Source organism: Lupinus angustifolius, unplaced genomic scaffold, assembly GCF_001865875.1.
Source record: "Lupinus angustifolius cultivar Tanjil unplaced genomic scaffold, LupAngTanjil_v1.0 Scaffold_74_5, whole genome shotgun sequence".
Lineage (NCBI taxonomy): Eukaryota > Viridiplantae > Streptophyta > Magnoliopsida > Fabales > Fabaceae > Lupinus > Lupinus angustifolius.
In genome coordinates this window covers 39,361-67,009 of record NW_017723541.1, presented here as the reverse complement: position 1 = coordinate 67,009, position 27,649 = coordinate 39,361, and the positions used below count along the sequence as shown (strand labels likewise).

At 35.6% G+C, this 27,649-nt stretch overlaps 1 protein-coding gene across 1 annotated transcript; it reads right to left on the bottom strand.

The window, feature by feature from the left end:
* Positions 1 to 335: 335 nt before the first annotated feature.
* Positions 336 to 27,522, bottom strand: LOC109339360 (guanine nucleotide exchange factor SPIKE 1-like). The gene is made up of 30 exons (XM_019576781.1): positions 27,235 to 27,522; positions 26,998 to 27,160; positions 25,675 to 25,796; positions 25,260 to 25,363; positions 25,086 to 25,141; positions 24,871 to 24,968; positions 24,625 to 24,762; positions 23,614 to 23,925; positions 22,771 to 23,058; positions 22,083 to 22,250; positions 21,803 to 22,000; positions 21,643 to 21,686; positions 20,845 to 20,914; positions 20,208 to 20,369; positions 19,616 to 19,723; positions 19,416 to 19,453; positions 17,850 to 17,994; positions 15,685 to 15,811; positions 14,720 to 14,913; positions 13,865 to 13,995; positions 13,416 to 13,491; positions 13,151 to 13,261; positions 11,988 to 12,170; positions 11,658 to 11,801; positions 11,400 to 11,573; positions 10,731 to 11,078; positions 5,566 to 5,898; positions 3,385 to 3,570; positions 1,207 to 2,181; positions 336 to 816 (listed from the first exon to the last, which is right to left on the bottom strand). Exons 1-30 carry the CDS (start codon positions 27,292 to 27,294, stop codon positions 562 to 564), a joined length of 5,511 nt encoding a protein of 1,836 aa, XP_019432326.1. The 5' UTR covers positions 27,295 to 27,522; the 3' UTR covers positions 336 to 561.
* Positions 27,523 to 27,649: the final 127 nt, after the last annotated feature.

The window sequence follows — 27,649 nt, the reverse complement described above, 5'->3', positions numbered from 1 at the left end:
TTTTGAAATATAAAATTTTAATTGAAATATTAAGTATATCACCACCTGAGATAATAAATACATTCTCCCTTTGAAAACTTGCAATTTTTTAAATCTTAAATTAGTGCCTATTGAGACAATAGAAAACCGTTTAAATTTATAATAATCATTTACCTAACTTAACGGTAGCTCTTTATGACATTTTAATTATCTCTAATGACATTGCACTGACAGTAAAGGTAGCTCTTTCAAGCATTTTAATTGTCACCGTGTAAGATTTTTTTACGTACGATGCATTTGATCATGTGAAAAACTCTACTGTGAAACAATAAATAAGGGGAGATATTTAAGACAAGATACACAATCAAGGTGATTCATGTTTTCCTGTATTTGCTTGGTTCATAGAATCTAAATATACTAACCATGATACAGATACAAATCTTTGCAACATTGCATACAACAAAAGCCTTTTCCAAATAAGTAGGATTTGCAACATTGCAAGTGAAAAAAATTTAAAAGGAGGGAATTACATTGCATATGAACACATGGAAGCAATATTACACACAGATAGTTAGGCCAGTGTCATAGCTCTGACAGAATGGCAGGAATGTAATGCGATAATTCCGCTGTCAGAGACTGGAAACCATTTACAAGTTGTGTATGGAAATCCTGATCTTCCTCACCGATCAATCTGAAATGTAGACGGATAGCACGCTTACAAACAGCCATGAACTCAAGAAGGGCAGCTATAAGTTGCTGCAGTTCCTGTGATCTTAACCTTGTTGCAGGCTCCCCGGACAAAAACGCTGTGCAGACACTCAAAACTCCACTGTTTACCTGCGTAAAAAACAGTGCATTGTGAGATGAGAAATCAAAAGTAAAGCATGCAACGTTTATATCTGGGCTGCAACAAAATTAGCAACCATCTAAACTGTCCACTTTATCAGAGAAAAGAATGCTAGCAACACATTCTTGAACTCACTATTATTGGTTGGATTTCATGCAGGACCCAGTAAATAGAGTTGACCATGTGTGATTTAGAGGGTCCACAAGAAATAAACTCAATGATAAAAACTGTTGAATGAAATGTGTGTTGCTACCAGCATTTTTCTATCAGGCATACAGACTGAACTTTCTTATAACCAAATTAAAATGAAAAGAACAACAAGGAGCAAAAAGAAGTATAGAGCATATGATTAGGTAATAAGAACCAATACTATAACATACTTGTACTGCAACACTGCCTTGGAGGATTCGTTGTAGACTCTGGAGTCGTGGAGGTTGATCCCCCTCAGAACTCCGAGGCTCTTCAAGTTCATTTCTTAATGCAGCTGTTCTTGTTTCAATCATTCCAATTGCATTCTCTACAGGAGAGAACTCAAGGGACTCGGATTTGATTACCAATAGCCTATTTACTAAAGCTGGAAATGAACCCTCAGTCTGAAGAACAGTGCGTCTCTTCCACTGGTCTTCCAATCCACCTTGAGTCTTGCCATTTTTTGTAAATGGGGTATCAAACAAGAAACGATCAAATACACGAGCACGCACACTTCCATTAGAAATAGAGAACATTCTTTCTCTTCTGCTTCCTAAATCCTCATCTTCCATGACAGGATCGACGGCAGTAATCTGAAGGTAGCAGACACCAGGCTGTAACTCCTCTGCCTTCACTTGTCTAGAATCTGGAATAATATGCAAAGTGTGATCACCATCCATTCTGGACTCATATATGTGGCTGAGTTTTTCCATTATGTCACCTAGACGTACATCACGAGGCTCGCGATATACATATTCCTTTTTGTCAAGCTTCCCAAATCTATCACCATAGAATCCAACCCTGTAGTATGTTGCATCAGTGAAAGGGATTGGACTAGACTCCTGTTCAAGTATTGACTCATAGATATTGGTAAGTAATGTGTGACATTTAGCCAGCTGTCCATAAGCTCTCCTGCTTTTGTAAACTGGAATTACGAGTTCCAGAATGCTTGCACAGAAATGAAAAAGCTCAGCTTGTGAGAAGAGCTTATTAGCAAGCTGCAGGTATTTCACCGCAGAATCAACTGTCAGTTTTGAAGCACCATATCCCTCTACCTCTGCGGCAGATGTTTCAGAAGAGATCTCACTGCTGACCGTAGGACAAATCTTACGTAAAGAAGCAACATGGTCTTTGCACCAGACACCATCATTTCTGGCAACAAGGGCCTGAATCATATTAAAAAAGGGAGTAAGCCCACGAAAAAGGAAGAGTCGCTACATAAAATAGAGGAAGCTTAAAGATCTCCGCGTCCCCACAGCCATAAAGTGAAGAAGAAGAAGAAAAAGAGAGAATGAGGCTCCAAATAGAAAGAACGACTGGTAGTAAAAATTAACAAGTATTTAAACATCCAACGACCAAGGCCAACAACCCTTTGGGTCTCTTGATATTCAGACTTGACATTGTTAAGCAATTTATTAATATTTATTTTTATTAAAAAAATTATGAAGATGAAGAGAAAAAATTAAGATTCATGACAGAGCATTATGACATCGTTTGATCGATGTAGCCAACCTCAACTAGTGGGATTAAGACTTAGTTGTTGTTATTGGAGAGAAAAAAATACATAGAATGAGGAGAATAAGCAATTCTGCTAAACGAAAGAATAGAACAATTAATAATCTCTACCAAAGCAGGTAACTGGTGAAGTAATAACTTAAGCCAGGGAGGTACAAAGGAAAATGGTATGCCTCCACAGAAATAAAGGTAGTAAGGTACAAAGAAACCAGAGGTATAGAGAAAACTACATCATCTCAAAAAGAGCAACCCAATCCCTTTGCATTCAGTAAAATTTTATAAACCCACAAGCAGAAATCCACAAAGTGTTGAAAGCAAGACTCTCATAATAGGTGGAGATGAAAGTTTTTGCTATGAAGTCAGGAATTACATTCCAGCCAAATGCATAAAAACCAGATCAAAATGGCAAAGCATTTAATTTTCCTTTCTAATCCAAAAACCTTTAAACATCTAACAAGTAGAGAAATTTTTTTGGATATCAAATGATCACAAAGGTGCATATCAAAAGAGACAGAAATGATAGTAGGGAACTGAAGACCCAGAGCAGCAAAGGTGATGTGGATAATTACTTAACTACTTAGTTTGTCTTTACATGTAACCATAACCCTGTATCTGTCTTAATACAAAGTGTGATTGGTCTGGTTACAGCTTATAAAAAAATATCAAGAAGCAGCCATGATTTGATAATTATAAATACACTGATCTAAATTCTGAGTAAAAGAAAACTTGATATTTATAGAGCCCATTGGAATTAAAAATTCATTTGAGCCTTAGATATGCTTATCTCAATAATTTACACATCAAAGAAAACTCTTAGGTTGCACCAGGTATGCCCAAATAAATCTTATCTTTACCTGCATTACAACACCAGCAACAGCAACAGCACACTGAGCAGATTCTGCCCATGATTGCATTTCCTGATGTGCATCACATAGATGAAGCAACCACATTATGTGAAGATCAGGGACTGGGGCAAATGCCATTGCCAGTTTATAAAAGCTTTCAGCAGCAGCATATCTATCCATAGTCATCACGGGGGACTGAAAGAAAGAGATTGTAGTTATTTTTTAAACTGAAGCCATTAAATATGTAGTAATGATCAGGGACCAAGCCAAGGACAGTTAAGCATACAGTGAGTGAGATTAGAGCTTCCACATGTATAAAGCATTCACAAGCTTGAAGAGTAGATTTGTGATTTAAAATTATTAGAATATATGAAGGCATCTTACAATATCTTAAATTATATTAAAGAGAATATCAAGATGATAATTAGATATAGGGTGAAGGGTTATAAGGTGGTCTAGTGGTTAGGGTGAAGAGTTTAAGGAATGGAGTGAAGGACGTTGATGGTTCAAGTCTCACCCACAACAAATATAACATACTAACATTTGCCTATAAAAAAAATTAGATATAGAGAGAATATCTCATATTATGATGATTACATCTTTTAGATTTGTTTGGAATATCTTAGAAGATCTCTTAAGATTGAGATTACTTTATTTTATCTTTTGTGATCTGTTTCCTTATTTAATTAGGAGTATAATATTAGTATAGGCATTATGTCTTTTGCATCACATTATAATCACATCAACATTCACAATACCAATAATACAATTTACTATTTTTAAGTATTCCTTCTTCTCCTTCCATATCTGATCCCTATCATTTCAACTCAAATATATGGATGTCTCGGTGTTACCACCAGTCCACGTAAAAGGAGGAGAGCGGGTGCTAGGAGAGAAAATAGAGTTAACATTTAATGTTAATAAGTAAGGATTGCGCTAATTGCTGAATATCCCGCTTGTAAGTAACTGCTAGAGTAAGAGCCACACTAATTGTGACTGCCTTAACAACTGGAGAGAATGTTTCATCATAATCAAGACCAGGCTTCTAGTGAAAACGCTTGGCTACTAACCTGGCCATATATTTGTTTATAGAGCCATCAGGATTTTCTTTTATTCTGAAGACCCACTTACATCCAATAGCATCTCTTTAGAAGGTAGTGGTACTAGTGCCCATGTCTGAATCCTGAGTAATGCATCAAACTCCTGCTGCATTGCATCCTTCAAGTGAGGAATTGTGAGAGCTAAGTTAGCACTAGTAGGTTCAAGATGAGCCAGATTGACACTAGGTGGAGGATGTCTAAGATGAATAGCCTTAGACTTATTTTGCATAGGATTTCTACAATTCTACTAGAAACAGCTGCAGTAGGCTGAACAACTGGAGAATTGATGAATGATTAAGAGGAAAGAGAGGTGGAGAGGTGGATGCAGGTTGAGGATGAAGCATGGAATGAACTGAAGGAGAGGAAATGGCAGGTTCAGCAGTAGTCGGGTAGGATGAAGATTGAGAGTGGGTATTATTAGTGGAGAAATGACATTAAGAATACAAGGAACAGTAGAGGTGACAGAACTAAAAGGATCAGACTGAGAAGGAGTGAAGGGAAACTTAAATTCATTTAATAGGACATCTCTAGAAATATAGACCCTTCCACTAGGTAAGCGCAATAATTTTATATGTACCAAAAAAATACTCCATTTCACCTCTGTATCATTATTTTGAGATGTGGAAATTGAGATTATTATTCCTAAAAGATAGAAATCACAGACACTAAAACATATATTGAAATCAAGAATAAATTGTTAAAATATTACTGGTTAACAGGGGATTGAAAAAAATAGACTCACGTCAGGGAAGCCTGCATGGAGAAGAAATTCGTGGAAAATGAAAATGGTGTGATTTTTTAATGAAAAAAATGGATCTTTGGGTGAAAGTAAAAGAGTTGAGATTTGGTGTAAATATAAACTTAGACACCCGATGTCAATAGATCATAATTCTCACACACACACGTATGTATATGATTTACTGTGCGTATTAGAGAGAGAGGACTTGGTATTTAAAATAGTGAATAGCCCCACCAGATGTAACATATTAGCATACTCCAAATAAGTAACATCAGAGTGAATTGCAATGATTGTATAATTGATGTCACTGCAATAAAAGGCTAAAATGGTGCATTAATAATCAAAAGTTACCAATAGGGCATGCTCCAAGCTAGCATCAAGGGCTAAAAGCAGACTGTCTGAGAGATATTTGACCTCTGACCAAGACCACATATTCTCTGTGATTTTGTCTGGTACAGTCACAAGGGCACTCTCAGATAATTGACACTCCTTCAACAGAGAAGCACTCTTAGTCTCATCCTTCATTTCATCCAAGGACCTTCTAAATCTCCGTGCTTCACCACTCTCTTCCAGGCTTCCATCAGATCTCATCTGAGTCACTTGCACGTCAGACATTAGCTCTGATAACGTGATAATCAACATGGCCCTCAACCTTGCTGTTTGCACAAAGTAATGAAATGAACTCTGCAAGAATTGGACAAACCAAAAACAAGAATTAGATCCATATGATAGGAAACCAAACAGAGTCAAGAACAACCAAGCCTTGGTCCCACTAGGTGGGGTCAGCTACATGAAACCAAACAGAGTAATATTTAAAACTTCAATAGGTGGAACATACCCTCACAAGTATTTGAAGCCCAACAACTGCCCTTTTCCTGATGTTTTCATTTCGGAAAACAGCAAGCCGAAGGAGATGGAAAGTGACTTGCTTTAAAAAACGGTCATTTTCCCTTGCCATCAGAGTTGCACCATGTAAATCAAACACACTGTTAAATACAGGGAAAAAAGCTTTCCAAAAACTCAGTGGCTGATTTCTGGATAGAAAGCTCATGAACACAGCAGTCATGCAGTCAAGTTTTACATAGTCAGTAGCAATGCTATGGGATGCTACCATCACGGAGAATTTCTCGGTTACCTCCAAAACCTGAAGACTGACAGAAGCACTCAAATTTTCCTCCCAAAGTTCCTGCAATATATAGGCACATGCCCCAAAGACAAGTGGAGAGAATCGTGTAAGCTACCGAATTTATACAATATATATCCCAATGAGCAGAAATTCCAAATGAAGAGTATATGTATCCAAGTTCGAGGTGCCATTACAACTTAAGATCAATTTGGGAACTGTGCATAACAGCATGGGAATCCCTAGTCCATAAAACAGACTAACAATTGAAACCCGCAGACATGAATTTAAAAATTACAAGAATACACCATACCTATGTGCTTTTACGGATGAAGACATTGCGACAAAATTTATACACTTACTTTAATGAAAGAAAAATAGTACCAGTTTCTGCCTCAAAATTGGGTGTAAGGATTCTCGAAGTGCTTGTGCAGATGCTCCAATTCTAGAAGACTGTGCTTGAGCTAAAGCTTCTCTCAAGGAATATGGCTGGCTAGGGGAGCTTAACTGGGAATTTACTCTCTGCCATAAATATCCATTATCAGGTGTTCCCTGAGGCTGTCACACAAAAATCAAGTCTTAAGATGCAGGAAAATATACTAGAATATTATACTAGTTGATGCTAAGAAGCAGTTGGCTCACCCTGACTTCCTGCCTTGAGGCTTCAGACAGATAGTTGTTGATTGCAGGAGAAAGTCTATCAGAGTACTTGGGGGAAGCAGGTGCCTCCCCAACAGGATTGCGAGAACTGGAGCCTAGTAGCATACCATCAGCAGGTTTCTTGTGCTGTAAAACAATTTAACAGAACAATTATGATAATTGACAAAAAAATGATTACAACCTAAAGAAAGCTTAGTAGCCCAAGACCCCAAGTTAATATACTAAATGACTGGAAGCATCAAAATTCACAAACTAAAGCCTATCAATTGCATAATCCATTGAATGACAAATTAGTACATAATAAAGTGTAACCTCAAATAGAAGTAAGCATTCCTCCATGAGCTTGAAAAACAGTCTAGTCCGGGCAATGCTTTGCTGCCATGCCTTGACAAGCGATGCGTCATCAAGGTTTCGCACTATTTGCAAGATTACAATTGAAACTTCACGCTTCTCAACAGAACTCAGGTTGTAAAAAACAGGCATTTCATCTAATATCTGAAAATACCAATAAAACACCAGATATTGAAAGCCGAATAATAAAACTTGAAAAAAAAGGATAACATGATTATATTTATATATACTCAGAATAACATCATTTGTCATGGACACCTTATTTATAACAAATAAGAATGTTCCTACTCTTATTTAAATCCCATTCAAACTAGCTAACTAATCCTCTCCACAATCTAGAAGCCATTCTGGCCTAAAAGCTTGTCAAGGTTTTGCTTCAACCCTGCACATCCCTAATCCAAATACACCCAAATCCATACTGTTACCATATGAGAGATGCATCAAGGAAAAATCTGTAATCAAGATTCCTTTCCCAAAAATACTTCATTTCAATTTGGGTTATTTGTTTCAACAATAATTAAAATAAAAGAAAGGGATTGATAGCAAGTATAACATTTTATGATGCCCATTAAATTCACTTAAGCAATTTAAAGATTAAGCATTAGTAAAAATACTTCCTTACATATTCTGGTTGACTAAGTTTAAAGTATAAGTTGGCAAAAAAAATTCCTAAAGCCAAGTGTGGCACAGAATTTCAGAATTTACATCAGAAAGTTTGAGTATTTGATACCAAAGAAAATACACTTTTACTTTTGAAAAGGTAGAATACACTTCTTAGTAGACACCAGACAACACAAAATAGGGCATCATATTTGAAACTCATGAGTTAGTCTCCTCACCAACTGATTACTATTTTGGGGCAAAAATTAATCCATGCATAACAACAATATGAATTAAATGTTACTAAAACAAAAAATTTGGACTTTGGACCTATCCAATACCATGCAGGAATAAATTAGTCACTACCACAAAATGTAGTGGCTAATCATATCCTGGTAAACTTAAGAAACAAAGGCAATAGATAAATTGGTTAATTGACTAGGGAAACGCAAAAATCCACATGTAAGGTTTCTATTAACATAAAAAAATGTAAGCAAATTAATATAAAAAATGGTAACTGCTACCTGTCCAATAAGTGGAAAATATAGCTGAGCAATATACAGCTTATCTTCAGGTTTCTGGTATCTCACATCAAATTCATGCTTGCACAAGAGCACTACCAGGATTCTTGCTGCCTACAGACGCACACATGGATGATAATATATACGAAAATGTTATGAATCAAAGAGATCAGTCTCTCACGCCAATAAGAAGAATGGTAAACAACCAACAAATACATAGATATTCTTTCATCAGGCAAAAGAATATACCCATTCTAACTAAACTCACCTTTGCGCGTAGAGACAATTCTTCATGATCCCAAGAAAGAAAGAGTTCTTGTATTAATACAGATGAAAGGTAGTTCCTAAAACAAGAGAATAAACAATAAAATGAGTGTCATTGATTTGAATATACAATTTCAGAATTTCCCCTGGTTCACATTCACCAGTTCATTAGATATATTAAGTGAGGTATTATACCCTAAGTTCCAATAAGTTTCATTTAAACACCTTGTAATCCAATAAAATCTAGCATGATTTCATGCATCAAAAGAAAACATCATCTAATCACCAATATAGTTAACATCTGAAAATAAGATACGGAAGTCTGAACACAAAACATAGTTCAAAAACTAAGCTAAAAACCTCAGGGCATAATTTATGCTACTCTGCAAGTTAACATTTTTGGCAAGAATAACATACTATAACAATACAATAAGCACTATACCAATAAAGTACCTATCTGAAGGGTCTCTCCCAGGCATTTCCACAAAAAGATCATGGTCACATATGATTTGTAAATAGGTAAGTTTGCACTCATGAAGAACTGCTTGACATACCCCAGAGAACTTATCAAGATATAATGATACCTGCAATAACAATAAACTTTACATGAAACCACAAATCAAAGCATGGAAAAATTCAAGTGAAAAGCGAAAAAAGCAAACTTTCTCTAAGTCTAATCCTGCCTAGATGAAATAAAATTATTGAAAGACATGCAAACAGAGAGGAACCAGATTCGTTGAAATGCATAGGCAGGTTCCAAAGAGACGTTACAATGTTGAACCAGGCGTATTTGAAGCAGGCATACACCTTTTTGTCTTTAACCGTTTTAAATAATGAGTATATGTTCACACAGTAACAGCAATAGACTATCAGCATCTCCTATTTACTTAAAGAGTGAAGAATATGTTCTTCCCTTCTTTATATGTTTAATATTTTGAAACTGCCCAGTGAAGACAAACTTGTGCACAGCAATAAGGTAATTTACAATTTTCATGTTATACTGGGAAAATAATTTTAAATACTTCACCATCTACTTCACAAGCATCTCATCTCTATCATGTATCACCCAGTAGCACAGAACAAATGACAGACACAAAAAGTCAGAAGGAGCACTATCAATAACTCATAAAACTTAATGGATTACATATAATTTACCTTAATTTCCAGTTTCCAAGGCAATGGGTACCAAAAAAATCCAGAAGCCGGAGTATCATTTTATAATTAATATGCAGAAGCCCAGCTTAAAAGCTCAAGAAAAAGAACATTCAAATATATACAAACACAGAAACAACAGCATAAACAACATACCAACTCAAAAACTTGACGTGGCTCAATAATGGATAGAAGATCATAACAAAAGAAGGCCAAACTACTATTCAAACGCTTTGCCAAGCTTAAACCCTTCTTACAGCGCTCATGCACCTCAGTTAGCAGGCAATCATACAACTGCATTATGCATCTGAATACACCATCCTTCAATTGCATTGGTGGGATATCTTCACCTTTTGAACCCAAAAAATGAAAGATTGAGAACAAATCCAATCCAATTCAAAGAGTACTAATAACTGTTGATGTCACTAACTCGAATTTAAAGAACAGAAAAAAATTAATTTAGAAAAAAAAAAACCTCAAATGAATCACATGTTCTTTTCCACTGTAAAGCATGTATTCATTTTGGCAGAAAGCAATACATAAGAGTATTTGACCAAGGGTCCACAACAAATGGTGGGGAAAATACATGTAATCCACTGGAGCACAAAACTTGCCAAAGTTCACAAAGGGGCCAAGGAAAACTTATATGGACATATACAGCAGAAAAAGAAGCATAAAAGTTACTAACTTTTCAATTAAATATAAGATAGCTATCTTCAGCATAAATATTTAAGTAGATATCACATAATATTATATATGCATGTATGTCTAGACCAAACATGCAGCATACAAGTTACTAGATATCATTTATTAAAAAATCATTAAACATCCTAGGCGCAACATACCCTCACAAGTATTTGAAGCCCAACAACTGCCCTTTTCCTGATGTTTTCATTTCGGAAAACAGCAAGCCGAAGGAGATGGAAAGTGACTTGCTTTAAAAAACGGTCATTTTCCCTTGCCATCAGAGTTGCACCATGTAAATCAAACACACTGTTAAATACAGGGAAAAAAGCTTTCCAAAAACTCAGTGGCTGATTTCTGGATAGAAAGCTCATGAACACAGCAGTCATGCAGTCAAGTTTTACATAGTCAGTAGCAATGCTATGGGATGCTACCATCACGGAGAATTTCTCGGTTACCTCCAAAACCTGAAGACTGACAGAAGCACTCAAATTTTCCTCCCAAAGTTCCTGCAATATATAGGCACATGCCCCAAAGACAAGTGGAGAGAATCGTGTAAGCTACCGAATTTATACAATATATATCCCAATGAGCAGAAATTCCAAATGAAGAGTATATGTATCCAAGTTCGAGGTGCCATTACAACTTAAGATCAATTTGGGAACTGTGCATAACAGCATGGGAATCCCTAGTCCATAAAACAGACTAACAATTGAAACCCGCAGACATGAATTTAAAAATTACAAGAATACACCATACCTATGTGCTTTTACGGATGAAGACATTGCGACAAAATTTATACACTTACTTTAATGAAAGAAAAATAGTACCAGTTTCTGCCTCAAAATTGGGTGTAAGGATTCTCGAAGTGCTTGTGCAGATGCTCCAATTCTAGAAGACTGTGCTTGAGCTAAAGCTTCTCTCAAGGAATATGGCTGGCTAGGGGAGCTTAACTGGGAATTTACTCTCTGCCATAAATATCCATTATCAGGTGTTCCCTGAGGCTGTCACACAAAAATCAAGTCTTAAGATGCAGGAAAATATACTAGAATATTATACTAGTTGATGCTAAGAAGCAGTTGGCTCACCCTGACTTCCTGCCTTGAGGCTTCAGACAGATAGTTGTTGATTGCAGGAGAAAGTCTATCAGAGTACTTGGGGGAAGCAGGTGCCTCCCCAACAGGATTGCGAGAACTGGAGCCTAGTAGCATACCATCAGCAGGTTTCTTGTGCTGTAAAACAATTTAACAGAACAATTATGATAATTGACAAAAAAATGATTACAACCTAAAGAAAGCTTAGTAGCCCAAGACCCCAAGTTAATATACTAAATGACTGGAAGCATCAAAATTCACAAACTAAAGCCTATCAATTGCATAATCCATTGAATGACAAATTAGTACATAATAAAGTGTAACCTCAAATAGAAGTAAGCATTCCTCCATGAGCTTGAAAAACAGTCTAGTCCGGGCAATGCTTTGCTGCCATGCCTTGACAAGCGATGCGTCATCAAGGTTTCGCACTATTTGCAAGATTACAATTGAAACTTCACGCTTCTCAACAGAACTCAGGTTGTAAAAAACAGGCATTTCATCTAATATCTGAAAATACCAATAAAACACCAGATATTGAAAGCCGAATAATAAAACTTGAAAAAAAAGGATAACATGATTATATTTATATATACTCAGAATAACATCATTTGTCATGGACACCTTATTTATAACAAATAAGAATGTTCCTACTCTTATTTAAATCCCATTCAAACTAGCTAACTAATCCTCTCCACAATCTAGAAGCCATTCTGGCCTAAAAGCTTGTCAAGGTTTTGCTTCAACCCTGCACATCCCTAATCCAAATACACCCAAATCCATACTGTTACCATATGAGAGATGCATCAAGGAAAAATCTGTAATCAAGATTCCTTTCCCAAAAATACTTCATTTCAATTTGGGTTATTTGTTTCAACAATAATTAAAATAAAAGAAAGGGATTGATAGCAAGTATAACATTTTATGATGCCCATTAAATTCACTTAAGCAATTTAAAGATTAAGCATTAGTAAAAATACTTCCTTACATATTCTGGTTGACTAAGTTTAAAGTATAAGTTGGCAAAAAAAATTCCTAAAGCCAAGTGTGGCACAGAATTTCAGAATTTACATCAGAAAGTTTGAGTATTTGATACCAAAGAAAATACACTTTTACTTTTGAAAAGGTAGAATACACTTCTTAGTAGACACCAGACAACACAAAATAGGGCATCATATTTGAAACTCATGAGTTAGTCTCCTCACCAACTGATTACTATTTTGGGGCAAAAATTAATCCATGCATAACAACAATATGAATTAAATGTTACTAAAACAAAAAATTTGGACTTTGGACCTATCCAATACCATGCAGGAATAAATTAGTCACTACCACAAAATGTAGTGGCTAATCATATCCTGGTAAACTTAAGAAACAAAGGCAATAGATAAATTGGTTAATTGACTAGGGAAACGCAAAAATCCACATGTAAGGTTTCTATTAACATAAAAAAATGTAAGCAAATTAATATAAAAAATGGTAACTGCTACCTGTCCAATAAGTGGAAAATATAGCTGAGCAATATACAGCTTATCTTCAGGTTTCTGGTATCTCACATCAAATTCATGCTTGCACAAGAGCACTACCAGGATTCTTGCTGCCTACAGACGCACACATGGATGATAATATATACGAAAATGTTATGAATCAAAGAGATCAGTCTCTCACGCCAATAAGAAGAATGGTAAACAACCAACAAATACATAGATATTCTTTCATCAGGCAAAAGAATATACCCATTCTAACTAAACTCACCTTTGCGCGTAGAGACAATTCTTCATGATCCCAAGAAAGAAAGAGTTCTTGTATTAATACAGATGAAAGGTAGTTCCTAAAACAAGAGAATAAACAATAAAATGAGTGTCATTGATTTGAATATACAATTTCAGAATTTCCCCTGGTTCACATTCACCAGTTCATTAGATATATTAAGTGAGGTATTATACCCTAAGTTCCAATAAGTTTCATTTAAACACCTTGTAATCCAATAAAATCTAGCATGATTTCATGCATCAAAAGAAAACATCATCTAATCACCAATATAGTTAACATCTGAAAATAAGATACGGAAGTCTGAACACAAAACATAGTTCAAAAACTAAGCTAAAAACCTCAGGGCATAATTTATGCTACTCTGCAAGTTAACATTTTTGGCAAGAATAACATACTATAACAATACAATAAGCACTATACCAATAAAGTACCTATCTGAAGGGTCTCTCCCAGGCATTTCCACAAAAAGATCATGGTCACATATGATTTGTAAATAGGTAAGTTTGCACTCATGAAGAACTGCTTGACATACCCCAGAGAACTTATCAAGATATAATGATACCTGCAATAACAATAAACTTTACATGAAACCACAAATCAAAGCATGGAAAAATTCAAGTGAAAAGCGAAAAAAGCAAACTTTCTCTAAGTCTAATCCTGCCTAGATGAAATAAAATTATTGAAAGACATGCAAACAGAGAGGAACCAGATTCGTTGAAATGCATAGGCAGGTTCCAAAGAGACGTTACAATGTTGAACCAGGCGTATTTGAAGCAGGCATACACCTTTTTGTCTTTAACCGTTTTAAATAATGAGTATATGTTCACACAGTAACAGCAATAGACTATCAGCATCTCCTATTTACTTAAAGAGTGAAGAATATGTTCTTCCCTTCTTTATATGTTTAATATTTTGAAACTGCCCAGTGAAGACAAACTTGTGCACAGCAATAAGGTAATTTACAATTTTCATGTTATACTGGGAAAATAATTTTAAATACTTCACCATCTACTTCACAAGCATCTCATCTCTATCATGTATCACCCAGTAGCACAGAACAAATGACAGACACAAAAAGTCAGAAGGAGCACTATCAATAACTCATAAAACTTAATGGATTACATATAATTTACCTTAATTTCCAGTTTCCAAGGCAATGGGTACCAAAAAAATCCAGAAGCCGGAGTATCATTTTATAATTAATATGCAGAAGCCCAGCTTAAAAGCTCAAGAAAAAGAACATTCAAATATATACAAACACAGAAACAACAGCATAAACAACATACCAACTCAAAAACTTGACGTGGCTCAATAATGGATAGAAGATCATAACAAAAGAAGGCCAAACTACTATTCAAACGCTTTGCCAAGCTTAAACCCTTCTTACAGCGCTCATGCACCTCAGTTAGCAGGCAATCATACAACTGCATTATGCATCTGAATACACCATCCTTCAATTGCATTGGTGGGATATCTTCACCTTTTGAACCCAAAAAATGAAAGATTGAGAACAAATCCAATCCAATTCAAAGAGTACTAATAACTGTTGATGTCACTAACTCGAATTTAAAGAACAGAAAAAAATTAATTTAGAAAAAAAAAAACCTCAAATGAATCACATGTTCTTTTCCACTGTAAAGCATGTATTCATTTTGGCAGAAAGCAATACATAAGAGTATTTGACCAAGGGTCCACAACAAATGGTGGGGAAAATACATGTAATCCACTGGAGCACAAAACTTGCCAAAGTTCACAAAGGGGCCAAGGAAAACTTATATGGACATATACAGCAGAAAAAGAAGCATAAAAGTTACTAACTTTTCAATTAAATATAAGATAGCTATCTTCAGCATAAATATTTAAGTAGATATCACATAATATTATATATGCATGTATGTCTAGACCAAACATGCAGCATACAAGTTACTAGATATCATTTATTAAAAAATCATTAAACATCCTAGGCGCCTAGCCAGCTGGCCAACACTGCCCTAACCCAAGCAATTCATGGGCCAAACAGGTTGGTCAGGGCTACCTGCTTTTAAATTTCAAACAGCTGGCTTATTACAATGCTAAACCATTGTTAAAGCAAAACTGAATAGATTGGTCTGTAAGCTCAAGCTTGTCTCCCTGGTTCTATTCATATCAAAATGCTTCATAATGGGTTAACAACTAAAAGACTTATTCAGGGAGTTAGAAAAATGAAAATTTTATAATGGACCATAAATTGTTCAAAAGGTTTTAAAGTTACCTGTCGGAAGACTAAGATAAAAGATGCGAGTCTTCTCTAATGCCATTGATTTAACAATAAGCTCCAGAAAAAACCATGCCATTGCCAAAACATCATCATACACTGGCCCAACACGATACCCCTTAGCCTGCAAAATAAACTCATTCTACTCTTACTAAACTGAATGGGAAATGAACCAGGCATTTGAAAAATCATGCTAATGAACTGGTATGAGATCCATCCAAAGATAAGTACAACTAGAAAGACAAAATTAGGTAGCACATCATTAATAGAACAGTAACTAAGAATTATATCATCGCAGAAGTAGTAAAGTTGCAGAAGAAAATTTATAGAAAAGAAATTCACTAAGAAGGAAGATGAGTTACAAGCTATGAAGCACCAACACTTCAATAACCTTCACGTATTCGTGTCCGACACATATCTGACACCGATACTTCATCAATATGTACTCATAGTGTATCCAAATTATATTTTTGAAAAATAAATAATTTATAAATTTGATACTTTCCAGATACTCTTAAAATGTTTTCCCAATACCTCATAGACACCCAAAATACCACATAATAGCATTTTAAAGGAGAGAAAGGCATAACAGAATCAATTAAGTAGAATAAGAATTGCATATGCATAATGTAGATTATCGATTAAACGGGATTGATCATCTTATGACAATATGATTTCCTTTTGTATTTACTGATGTCTACAAAATATATTCTTTATTTCGAAATTCATAACAATAATTATATGTTTATTATATTTTAAGGATTTTATGTACATAATTTATGTGTACCCCAAACGTATCGTATCCTACATTTTCAAAAAAATGTGTATCGACGTATTGGATACATATTGTATCCGATACTCGTATCGGTATCGATGCTTCATTGGTTACAAGAAAGAAAAAGATTATCCTCCACCAAAAAACTACAAAGGGATAAAAATAAAAGGAAACCAGCCAATAAACTCGAGAAAACGTTAATGAGCTCAATCTAAGTCGACCCTCCTAAAAAACTAACACTAGGAGCCAAGAGAACGAGCCATGTAACAAGGAATGTCTATCTCTCTGCATATCAAACAAGAATGCGTCAAAAGAAAGCCAAAAAATAATCCTCTCCCATAAGAAGAAAAATATGGAGGGCTATCTCAGGCTAAGCAATTCAGATAACATTTTAATTTTTCCAATTCCTTAAAAAGTGCAAGCGATACATAAGAAATTAGTTATTGACAGATGATTCCAAATACTGAAAAGATATTTCCTCTATGCAATAACTATTATAATTTTTCAAAGTTGTGTTTAGGAATTGAGGAACATGTAAATCACAAGGTTGAAGCAGGTTGGATGAAATAACAGAGTGTTCCAGGTGTCTTATGTGATAGAAATGTGTCACTCAAGCTTTAAGGGGAAAGTTTACACAATTATAAGACTCACAATATTAATGAGACAGAATGTTGGGCAGCGAAATGTAAAGAAGAAAATAAACTCAATGTGGCAGAGATGAAAATGTTGCATTGGATAAGTAGACACACTAGACAAGATGGGATTAGGAATGAATGCATTAAGTTGAAAATTTGGGTAACTCCTATAGTAGAAAAGATAGTAAAATCGCATCTTAGGTGATTAGTGCATGTCAGGAGGAGAGAGCACTAGAAATCCTAGTAAAGAGAATAGACCAAATTGAGATTAGCCAATTTCTAGAGGTAGAGTAGTACAAGTGTACATGTAAAGTACAAGTGTACAGCTGTCAGTAGTTGACACTTCTAACTACTTCTATCTACACTTAACTATTTTACGGTAAACTAATCTACTTCTCTAATAAGACACAACGCTTTCCCCTCCAACCCAACCATAGTAAGTGCTTACTTAAAAACCTTATCTGGAAACTTGAACGCCACTAATAAATGCGTACACATATTTGCATATACGCGTACACATATGCAAGTAGCTGATTTCTAAAACAACAACAACAACCAAGTCTTTATCCCACTAGGTGGGGTCAACTACATGGACCAAACGACGCTACAATGTTCTATCATAAATCATGTTCATTGACAAAGCATTGATTTCTAATACATAATGAAAAATGAAGCGTATTAATGATGGTTGAGATCATTACAATGCAAATAGGGTAGAGGAATAGGCAGATGACAAATGAACATTTCAATACCTTACTTCGGGCCAAGCTTCCCCAAACAGTGGACAATCCTGGATATACTGGTGGTTGTCGGCCACCAAAGTCATCAAAAGCACAATCAACATAGTTAACTAGAAAATGATTTCTTTCAGCATCATCAACCGACTCCTGCTGCACCCTACAAGTTAATCTTACACATAATTTTGCATATAAAAGAACAATACAGGCAATACAGATACAAGGAACAACATTTATAAAACCGATAATGTTCATCTAGCAACAAAATACATAAATATTCAAACATAAAATAATAACTGGTTTTTAAAATGAATTATAAAACTATTATACAGTAAAAAATATTTCATATGCAAAATGATGCCTTAAATACTAAAAACGTTAACAAAATCGTTAGAAGGGCGGGGGGTTTTACATTTAAATCAGAAGAAGTCCCAAATTCCCTTCTCACTGAAAGTTAGTCAAAGAAGTGCCCCTCACTTTTGACCATCCAGAATCCATCCACTGGAGTTATATCTGGCAGCTGGCATACCTAGATCAAAGGGTCCACCGGCCAGCCTACAAAGCGGCAAGGCAGGAAACGCCACGAGTGCCATCGTGGTTGTTCTGCAGCTCCATTCGTGTGCCGCACATGCCGTGAAAGTGTGGCAGCCCTGGTTGCTACCAAACTTATGTGGTTGCTTCTCAGGTGCCTCTCTAGTTCCTCCTAGTCTTGGTTTACAATTCCCAACCTATCTTATTTCTTTCTTGCCTGCTTTGCTCTTCTCTGAACACTCTTCGCAGTGTGCTCCTTGCTGCAGAAAGCTTCAATCAATCCAAAACTACACTGGGCAGGTTACAGTTTATGGGAAGCTTCTTATTCTTCCATCTTCTACCAAGGACAGGTGTTACAAGGTTGGCTACATTGATGCTAAGACCTATGATATCACGTTAGAGGGTTGTGGATTGTGGTTAATTCTTTTGGTTAAGCATGGGAAAGTGGAAAAGTGTTTTTACGCCATCTAGCCTCCTTCCTAGTTATTGTCAACTCTGAACACTTTTTGATGCACCAAAAAACTCAATTTCTTCAGACAATGTAGAGATGGTGGTAAATCCTTTACTGCCTAAGAAGGAATAATAAAGGGAGGATTTTGTCAATAACCCAATTTTCTGATGAAGGAAAGCGCCATACATTCCGCTATTCCTCAATTGGATGAATGACACAAATACCATGTAACTACATAGGATAACATAGACAATACAAACTTCCTGATGGCCTCACATCTTCCCATTTTGAGTTCCTTATAGTGAGGTTTATTATTATTTTTTGGAGGCTAAACAGGACAATGTATTTGAAGTCAAGAACAGGTGTCAACAATACATGTAATCACTAAGAGAAGAAATTACTTTAGGAAAGAATGTGAACTACTAAAAAGGGCGGCCCAGCGCGTGCACAAGGATACCATCTAGTAGGGTCTGGGGAGGGTAGTGAATTGAACTACTCTTAAAACTAAAAAAAAAACTTGTGTGGAAGCTTTATTTTATGTGCATATCAAGTACAATTTCAAGCAAATTATACTCATCAAATATAGGTAATAGTTTTACCTGGTCACAATATTAACCATAGCCCGGAAAGCAGCAACCTAAAAACAATACAAAACAGTAAGTATAAAGTGAAAGAAGCAAACCCAAATGAAAAATTAGAGAGGATAAAACCAACAAAACATAATTTAAAGGGAAAATAAAATGGCAGCAGCATGGCACTTTCCAAAGTGACTGAAAAAAGGACTAACTTATGTGCAAACCTGAAGTGTTTCTCCACCATTTCCAATAAGATGAAGCAGCATATTAAGAACTGGGTGAAGAAACTGAAGTAAAGCGGTGGAATCAACATTCTTTAAACTATTAATAGCCTGCATTCCAAAATAAGTGAACCTCAAATAACTGTAAAATATGAACAAAATATAGCTTATAATAATTGAAAAAACATCCCAAGTAAAATATTATTTCTAGATTTCCTAATCCAGTGTTTATCAAATACATATAATACTTCGGTTATACTTTCAAAAAAACTTCTATCATATATGGTAATAATTCTCCCATAGAAAGACTTTTGTTAAAAATATAACAAAGGCATTCACGTGAGGTGGATGAGCCGGTACAATTTCACCAGTTTTGTGGTAAACCGTAAACTTACTCAGTCTCACAGAATCCAGTGGGAATGGGTTTGTTACATAGAATCATGTGATTCCACAATCTAGATTGTGGTCTTGACAACCTTGGAAACCAAGTCAAAAAATGAAAGATATCCTTACAGAAGTCCAGAAGATAAAATTAAGATAAACATGAGACAAGACCCAAAATCATTCTAAAACTAAAGCTGGACGATAGTGATACCTCCAAGAGCTCAGAACCCCATGGTGGACTTGTTCGAAGTGTGTGTCGATCATATTCTAGAAAGAAATCTCTAATGCGCTCATTGATAGGATATAAAGAAGAACATAGCCGTAATCGCAGTTTGAAGACACTTTTACCATCTTCCAGATAATCCAGTCTCTCCTATCAAAGAACAAGTAAAAAATATAAAATGGCCCGAGTACAACATACAACAACAGAAACCAATCCATACCAACATAAACTCAAGAGAAGTACAATGCAGTATCAGACAACGTAATAAAACTCACAAGATCGGTAACCATAATAAAAGGAATTAGATAACTATTTGGTCACTTTCTAATACATGAAACAACATACTGATAATGACCATTAAAATGTGGACAGTTCTATCATCACCGAAAATCAGTGCTCATACCCAGACAGGTGGTCCATCTGTCTGGCTATTTACACTAACGGATGGTCCATCCATCTGGGTTTGAGCAGTGATTTTCTAAACATGATTTTATAAGTCTCTCAAACAACACAGGTTATTAAGTAAACATCCCCTTCCCCTCCCTCTGCTATATCCAAACATCCCCTTAAATTAACATTAACCACAAAGAAATGGAAGACAATAACATGTGATAGTTATGCATACCCGTCCTGCATCCTGGAGATAATGAGGAACCAACTCTTTCATAATTGGAAGAGTTACTTCTGATCGGAGCCTGTATAGAATCACAAAAATATAAGCCCCAACATATGGACTATGAAGTAAAGAGTATAAGTTTTGAACACAGCAAAAGCTATTACAGTATAAAAGGAAGACTGGGGCAAAATAAACTCAAATAAAGAATCACATCAAGGACAAAGCAACAATTATCATCCAGAGAGAAATCAAACCCACGTGGCAGGCATAATCATGAGTGGTGCAATCATAGATTTCCATGGCAATAAATTTGACTGTTTTTACTTTTTTTGCAACATTTTCCTGGATTTTTTGGGTTAGAACTTCTTAATCACTGTCTTGCACTCCAAACTTCTGCTGAATACTAAACATATGTTCCACTTCCCATTATTCATGGACATATGCCAGAGACTTCACAACTTTATCTCTATGTTTTCCTCCTCTCTGCTTTTCATTTTGCCAGTTTGAACTTTGAATACACTAGTTATTGTGTTATGCATAAAAATAACAAAACAGAAGCATAGCCAATATGCTACTGGAGCATCAAAACAAGTAAATCTTTAAATTCATCAACAAAAAATTTATATCCAGGCCCCCTGGCTTTCAGCAGCAGATTGCCTGGCATCACTAATACAGTCATTAAATTTATCATAAGCGGTCAATTTTGGTTTGTCTAAGCAACAGCAGTCAAGCAGGATCTGTAATTAATTAACAGAATAAACATTCATGTCTAACCAAAGAGAGAAAGATCAAATCAAGGGAACATACTGAGCATGTGACGATAAAGGAAGTGCTGCGTATCCAATAACCACCTGCAAAAATTGACAAGATAATCAATTCAATAAAACCAATAAGCAGCCCCATACAATCAGTCATTAAGAAAAGGTTTAAAAATGAGAAATCAAGTGAAACAAATAAACAAACTTACTGGCTTTGGAGCTTCCAATTTTGTTTGCAGATCAACATGAAAGAAGGTAAAAAGAAGGTGGTGCATTGGCGTCCACATAGCAGGAAGGGAAAGTTTAATTTCATCATGATAGCAAGCAGCCCTGGCCCCAACAGCAATTTGGGTATGGTCCCACTTTTCAAATGATGCATCTGGACCTGTATCTCTAGGATACATTGCCTGGGCAGATTAATCACACCCAAGAAACATGTAAGATAAAGGTGAGTATAGCACCATGACATGCAAAAATGCAGATCATTACCTCCAATGGCTGTCTACGAACATCACCATCATCCTCCCTGAGTTCAACCCGTATAAACAAATTCCTCTTCCGACTCAAACTTACAGTCAATGGATACACATACAGGCAGTGAAAAAGTTGCAAAAAGGGCTCATTTCTCGTTGTAGTGCGGAAGTCAAAAGCATGGAACTATATGTCAATAATATAGAGCATATTAGCAGAGACATGGAATACAGAAATGAAACCAGCTTGAAAAACACAGTATAAAATGAAATATCTTCATCAACATAACATCCAGTACAATGACATTTATTTTCTTGACCAAACACAAAATAGACTAGAAGATTCAGAGATCCCTCAAAAAGTGACTAGCAAGGCAAGTGGCAACTAAAAATCACTAGCTCTAGAAAAAAAAAAGGCCCTCCTTAAAATGATTAGGGATTGTACTGAAATTCCATTTTCTCCCACCATTAATTAGAAACAACCCACTTATAAAACTCAAACATCCACAATTATGATTATCTTCCTTGCAAAGACCCTAAAAAACCTATCAATCAAAAACTCAGCTATACAAATGCACTTCAAGGCAAAAATTGTCATTTTAAATCCCTTTCCCTTAAAACAGTAAGTCCAACTCCAGAATAAACTAACTCCAACAGGTAAATATAGGCAGTCAACCAAGTCATGAGACATCATTGATCATACTTACATCATCAGCATTAAAATCTGGATTTACATGTTGATTTGCGCCATTCAACGAAACCTCTTTCCCGTCATAGAGGTTCCACTTAGAAACACTAGCTTGAGGATCATTAGAAACATTACTAGGATACTTTCCAGATGATGAATCTGCAAAGCGATCCCCTGGGTCAACAGAATCATTGGTTATACTACCACTTTCAGACATGTTTTCCAATTCAGCTTGAGAAATCTGGTGCTTCTCAATTTCCAGTCTCAACACACCTCTGACGGGTTTATGCACTTTACGCTTGGGATCCTTGACATTTTAAAAATACCATCCAAAGAGAACAAGTTAAAGCAAAACACCAATTTTTAAATCATAGAGCAGGCATAGTGTCTTCTCAAGAAAACATAAATGCACACTTAGCAAGAACTTAGACTTAATAGTATAACAACTTCTTCCGGCACAGCACAGTGTTCGACTTAATAGTAGAACAAGCGCAGCAGATTATTTGTAAATTTTTAAGCACAATAAATATGAAACTAAAAACTGACATTCATATAGAATTTATTAAAATAAACAAATGATCATAAAGAAAGATTCAATTACAATTTAACATCGAGTTATGTGGAGGAACAGATTAAAAAACCCATACCAATGCAAAATAAATGATCAATAATAGTTCATGAATATTGAATGATTGCCACATAGTTGCCTTAAATAAATCATCAAACTCATTAATAGCATTTTCGAGAATTATAAAATCATAAATAGCAACTAACTTGTAGCCACAATTTCTGTGCCTTCAATTTAATCACTTAGAAAGGCTGAAACCTCTCCACTGAATTAAATATGATGAATTGGCCATACCTGAAGTGATTCTTCGGTGTAGCTTTCTTTGACTGTATTTAAATTTGAAACTTCAACTACAACAGAATTTCCATTTGAAGAACCCAGCCTTCCATCTAAAGATATTTTTCCACTAATCTCAAAAACACCTTCATGGGAACTTGAACCAGATACACTGGTAGCAAGAGGGCTACTTGGGGAAGCAGGCCCCACCGAAGCTGCACCAATACTGGTATCAAATAGTGATACAATGGCCCATGCGAAGGACTCTTTGTAAGGCATGATTTGAGACCACACCTGCAATTTTTGCTTCTCTCTCTCAGTCAAGTGCGCCTGTCAATGTTAATTGGATGTTAGAACCTTAAGAAATTTTAGATGATATATCATATCAGGCATAACTACCATATCATGTTGCAAATTAAAAATCTAAAATAATTAGGCATTCATGGTCAGCAAGCCAAAGTTCAAAGAACATACTTATTTCTTGAAGTCAATTTAAGTTCAGACTGCACTTGATCTTTTCTAGTTTGGATAATAAAAATATTGTTAGAAGATAAGATAAAAGTACAAAGAGAGAGGAGAAAGCATCCTCACAGACAAAACCAAAAGAAACAACTAAAACCTATATGACAAAGTCATGTAACAAAGCATGACAACATGCCCAGAGAAACACCACTAAAAAGCCCAAGGGCAGAGCATCAAAGGGATGCCAAAAGCATAACCCTATCCCAAATAAAGTTTGCTGTTGAAAAGGGTCATAGAATATCCAACTGTTCTTTTCCAACCAAACCAAAGAACAGAAAAGCTAGAGCACTTACACATAAATAAACTAACATCTTTTCAACCACTGTGTTAGAGTGTTGTCATTTTTAACTCCATGAAATATATATTTTTAAATTAATAGTTAATAAATAGATGACACACCTTCTTTATGGTCCAAAATTGGTCCTACATTCTATACACATGTGTAAAAAAGGAGGAGTGACTCAAAGTAAACAAATACAACAAAGTAAGAAATATATCAACACATACTGGATCTTTGCGAGAATAAACAGAAGCAGTAATCCCTCCTTCTTCAGTAGCATGCTTCTCCAACTTGATTAAGAAACAAACTGAAGCAGATGGAGCATCTAAATAAAAAACTGCACGACAATCATTTGTAATTTTGGCCTGCAAATTGTAAAGGGAATAGTCATTGTAACTTCAAACCCGTTGATTTCTTGCATTAGGGAAAAGGTATCCCAGAAAACATGTTAAAATTGATCATGTATAGCTTACATCCTGCATTTCAGACGGTAAGACATGAAAGTAAAAGTCTTCTGATAATTTTTCTCTTCTTTCCCTATTGTATAAGCAAATTGTACCGTAGAAAGGCTCTGCAAAAACAGAGTTCTAAATCAGAAACGTGAATCCACTTTCAAGCATAAACCTTAAAAACTAGAAAGGTAGGATCACAATGAGAGAAAGCAATTAGGAAACAGCACAAAACTAACCAGCTAAACCTGCTTGAAACTGTAAAGATTGAACTTTTACAGAGATCTTCATTCCACTGAGATGCCCAACAGAAAAGGAAGGACAGAGAAAAAATCAGTTGGGCAAAACAAAAAGGAGCCAGGAAAAGACTGATAAAATTATTCTACTTGGAAACAACATCAGGACTGCCATACTGTGGTATAGGAGTTTCAAGTATCCTTTGTCCAAATATCAGTGATCTCTCATTTTCCCAATCAAATGCTGGTTCATAAGCAGGAAGGGGAGATAGACCAACATGCTGCTGTGTATTAAGTATAAAGGGGACAAAATACATGTTCAGTTAAGTATGGATGTTGTTTTGAAAAACAAAATAAACTATAAACTCTTAACTGGCATAAAATCATATCATAGAAAGAATTGCTATTATATACTCTGATTAGTACAGTGCCAGATGTGAATTGCCAAGCATTCTATTAATGTTGATTTCATGATAAAAGTTTAAAATTTGATCAAATATAAAATAATAAATGCATGATGTGTGTCACATCCAACGAAAAAATGGTGCTACAACATTCCCCTTGGAAAGAACTAAAAAAACATCAACTAAACCTTAGGAACATCCAAATCACCATCTGCTGCAGCTTCCATAAACTGCCTTCCTGAAGTACTAGGGATGTCATCCTCACTAACATCTTCACCCTTCACTCTCCTTGCACTAGCAAGCCGCATTTCTGCACACATCATTGAAGTAAAACAAAACGCAAGCCCACCCATATGCAATTAGTATCATTTCTAGGACAAACTCTTGCACAATCTAAGAATATATAATACTCCACTAAAATGTGACACATGGCACTGCATGTATAGTTGTTAAGTTGTATACGGACACAGTTGCATCGCAGGGAAAGTCATTGAAGTTAGCGAGAGTATAACTCAGGTGTGTATGGATAAAGTAATATTAAAAATCATAAAATTTTAAATTCACTATCTTGAAACAGCATTTAAAAAATCTTCATTTGGTTATTAAATGTGATATTCACTCTTCTGTAACATCTCAGCAAAACGCCCCATCATTAACCTGACCCTAGATGTGTTACACCCCCGAATCAGTGAGAAACCATCATTGCTCAGCCCAGGATGCTTTCATACCTCTACATTTTCTATGGATCACATTCTAAATGTTCTTCTTCATCCTTTAGCTAGAATGTGTGTGGAACTTCGTGGAACAGGGGAAACATCAGCAGTAGATAGTAAAGATGAAGGTGGGTAAGTCATGCTATTGAATAAAATGAGTAAAAGTGTCTTTGGGGAAAAGAATAATCATGATTTATAATATGTATCTTTCTTGACAATTTTCATGATAACCAAACAAGTTTTGGATGGGCCACAAAAAATACACAAAAAAGGAAGGTAGTTACATAATTCTCTCAGTAACACTATAAACCGCATGCCAATTCTCATGTACCACGTGCCGCATACCAATTCATGATACTTCACAATGTAAAGAAAAGTCTTGTTATTGTATGGTAAAAGGTGACAAACTACATGTCAATACCGCATATCCGTAACAAAAAGTACCACAAATTGAGGATGCTATGACGGTGATTGGAGTAGGAGCTGGAGATAAGTTGGAATACCGGACATGCAAGCAACCTTCTCACTATCCAAATTCCATAATTTTGTTTAAATTCCTCATTTCACACTATCAAAATTCTTAGTAATTTCAAACTGCCTTATCAAATCCAAACGAAGCCTCTTATGCTAAAGAAATAGAAACACTCTCTAAAAATAATTAGCCACATACATTATCTTATCCAAACAAATACTCAAAGTATATAAGAATTCCTCCCATTTTCTACAATAGTCACATTATTCAAACACTATAACACATCACATTTGAAAATAACTAAAAAAATGAAATTAGCAGAATACCAGTCTCAATATCAGTGTCAGGTCCCTCATATATCTGGCTACGAAACGACGGCGTTCCAACGCTCTCATAATGTCCATACTTATTATCATCCTTAACCCAATCAGTGGTGTAACAATGAACCAGTTCATTCAAGTGCGGCCACTGCTCCAAGTTCTCATCAAACTGCAAATACAACAACAACAAACTCAAAAACGGTGTCGTTTCTAAATATAACCGTTAACGTAATGAAACGTTACCTTGTTGTGCCACCTAGTAGTGGCCGGAGCGGAATCTCGGCGATGTCGAAGATGAAGCATTGCAGATCTAGGGTTTTATGCTGTGGTAGAGCGAGTAGAGAGATGAAAGAACGCGATTGAGTTCAGAGAATGTGAATGAATGAATGGATCTGGAGAGAGGAAGAAGAATGAAGAAGAGTTAGAGAGAGAAAATGGAAGAGAGAGAAAATGGAAGAGAGAGAGAGAAGAGGTGGTTTGGTGAACCAGGAGCACAGTAGTAGGAGTAACAGAGAGGGAAGTGGAGTCAAGTGAAGTCTCCAAATAGAGAAAAGAAAATGGCAAAAGGCTTCATAACACATAATATAAATTGTATCCCTACATGTATTATTAGTTATAAAAGTTATAGGACAGAAAAGATGTGCTTTAGAATGTGTGG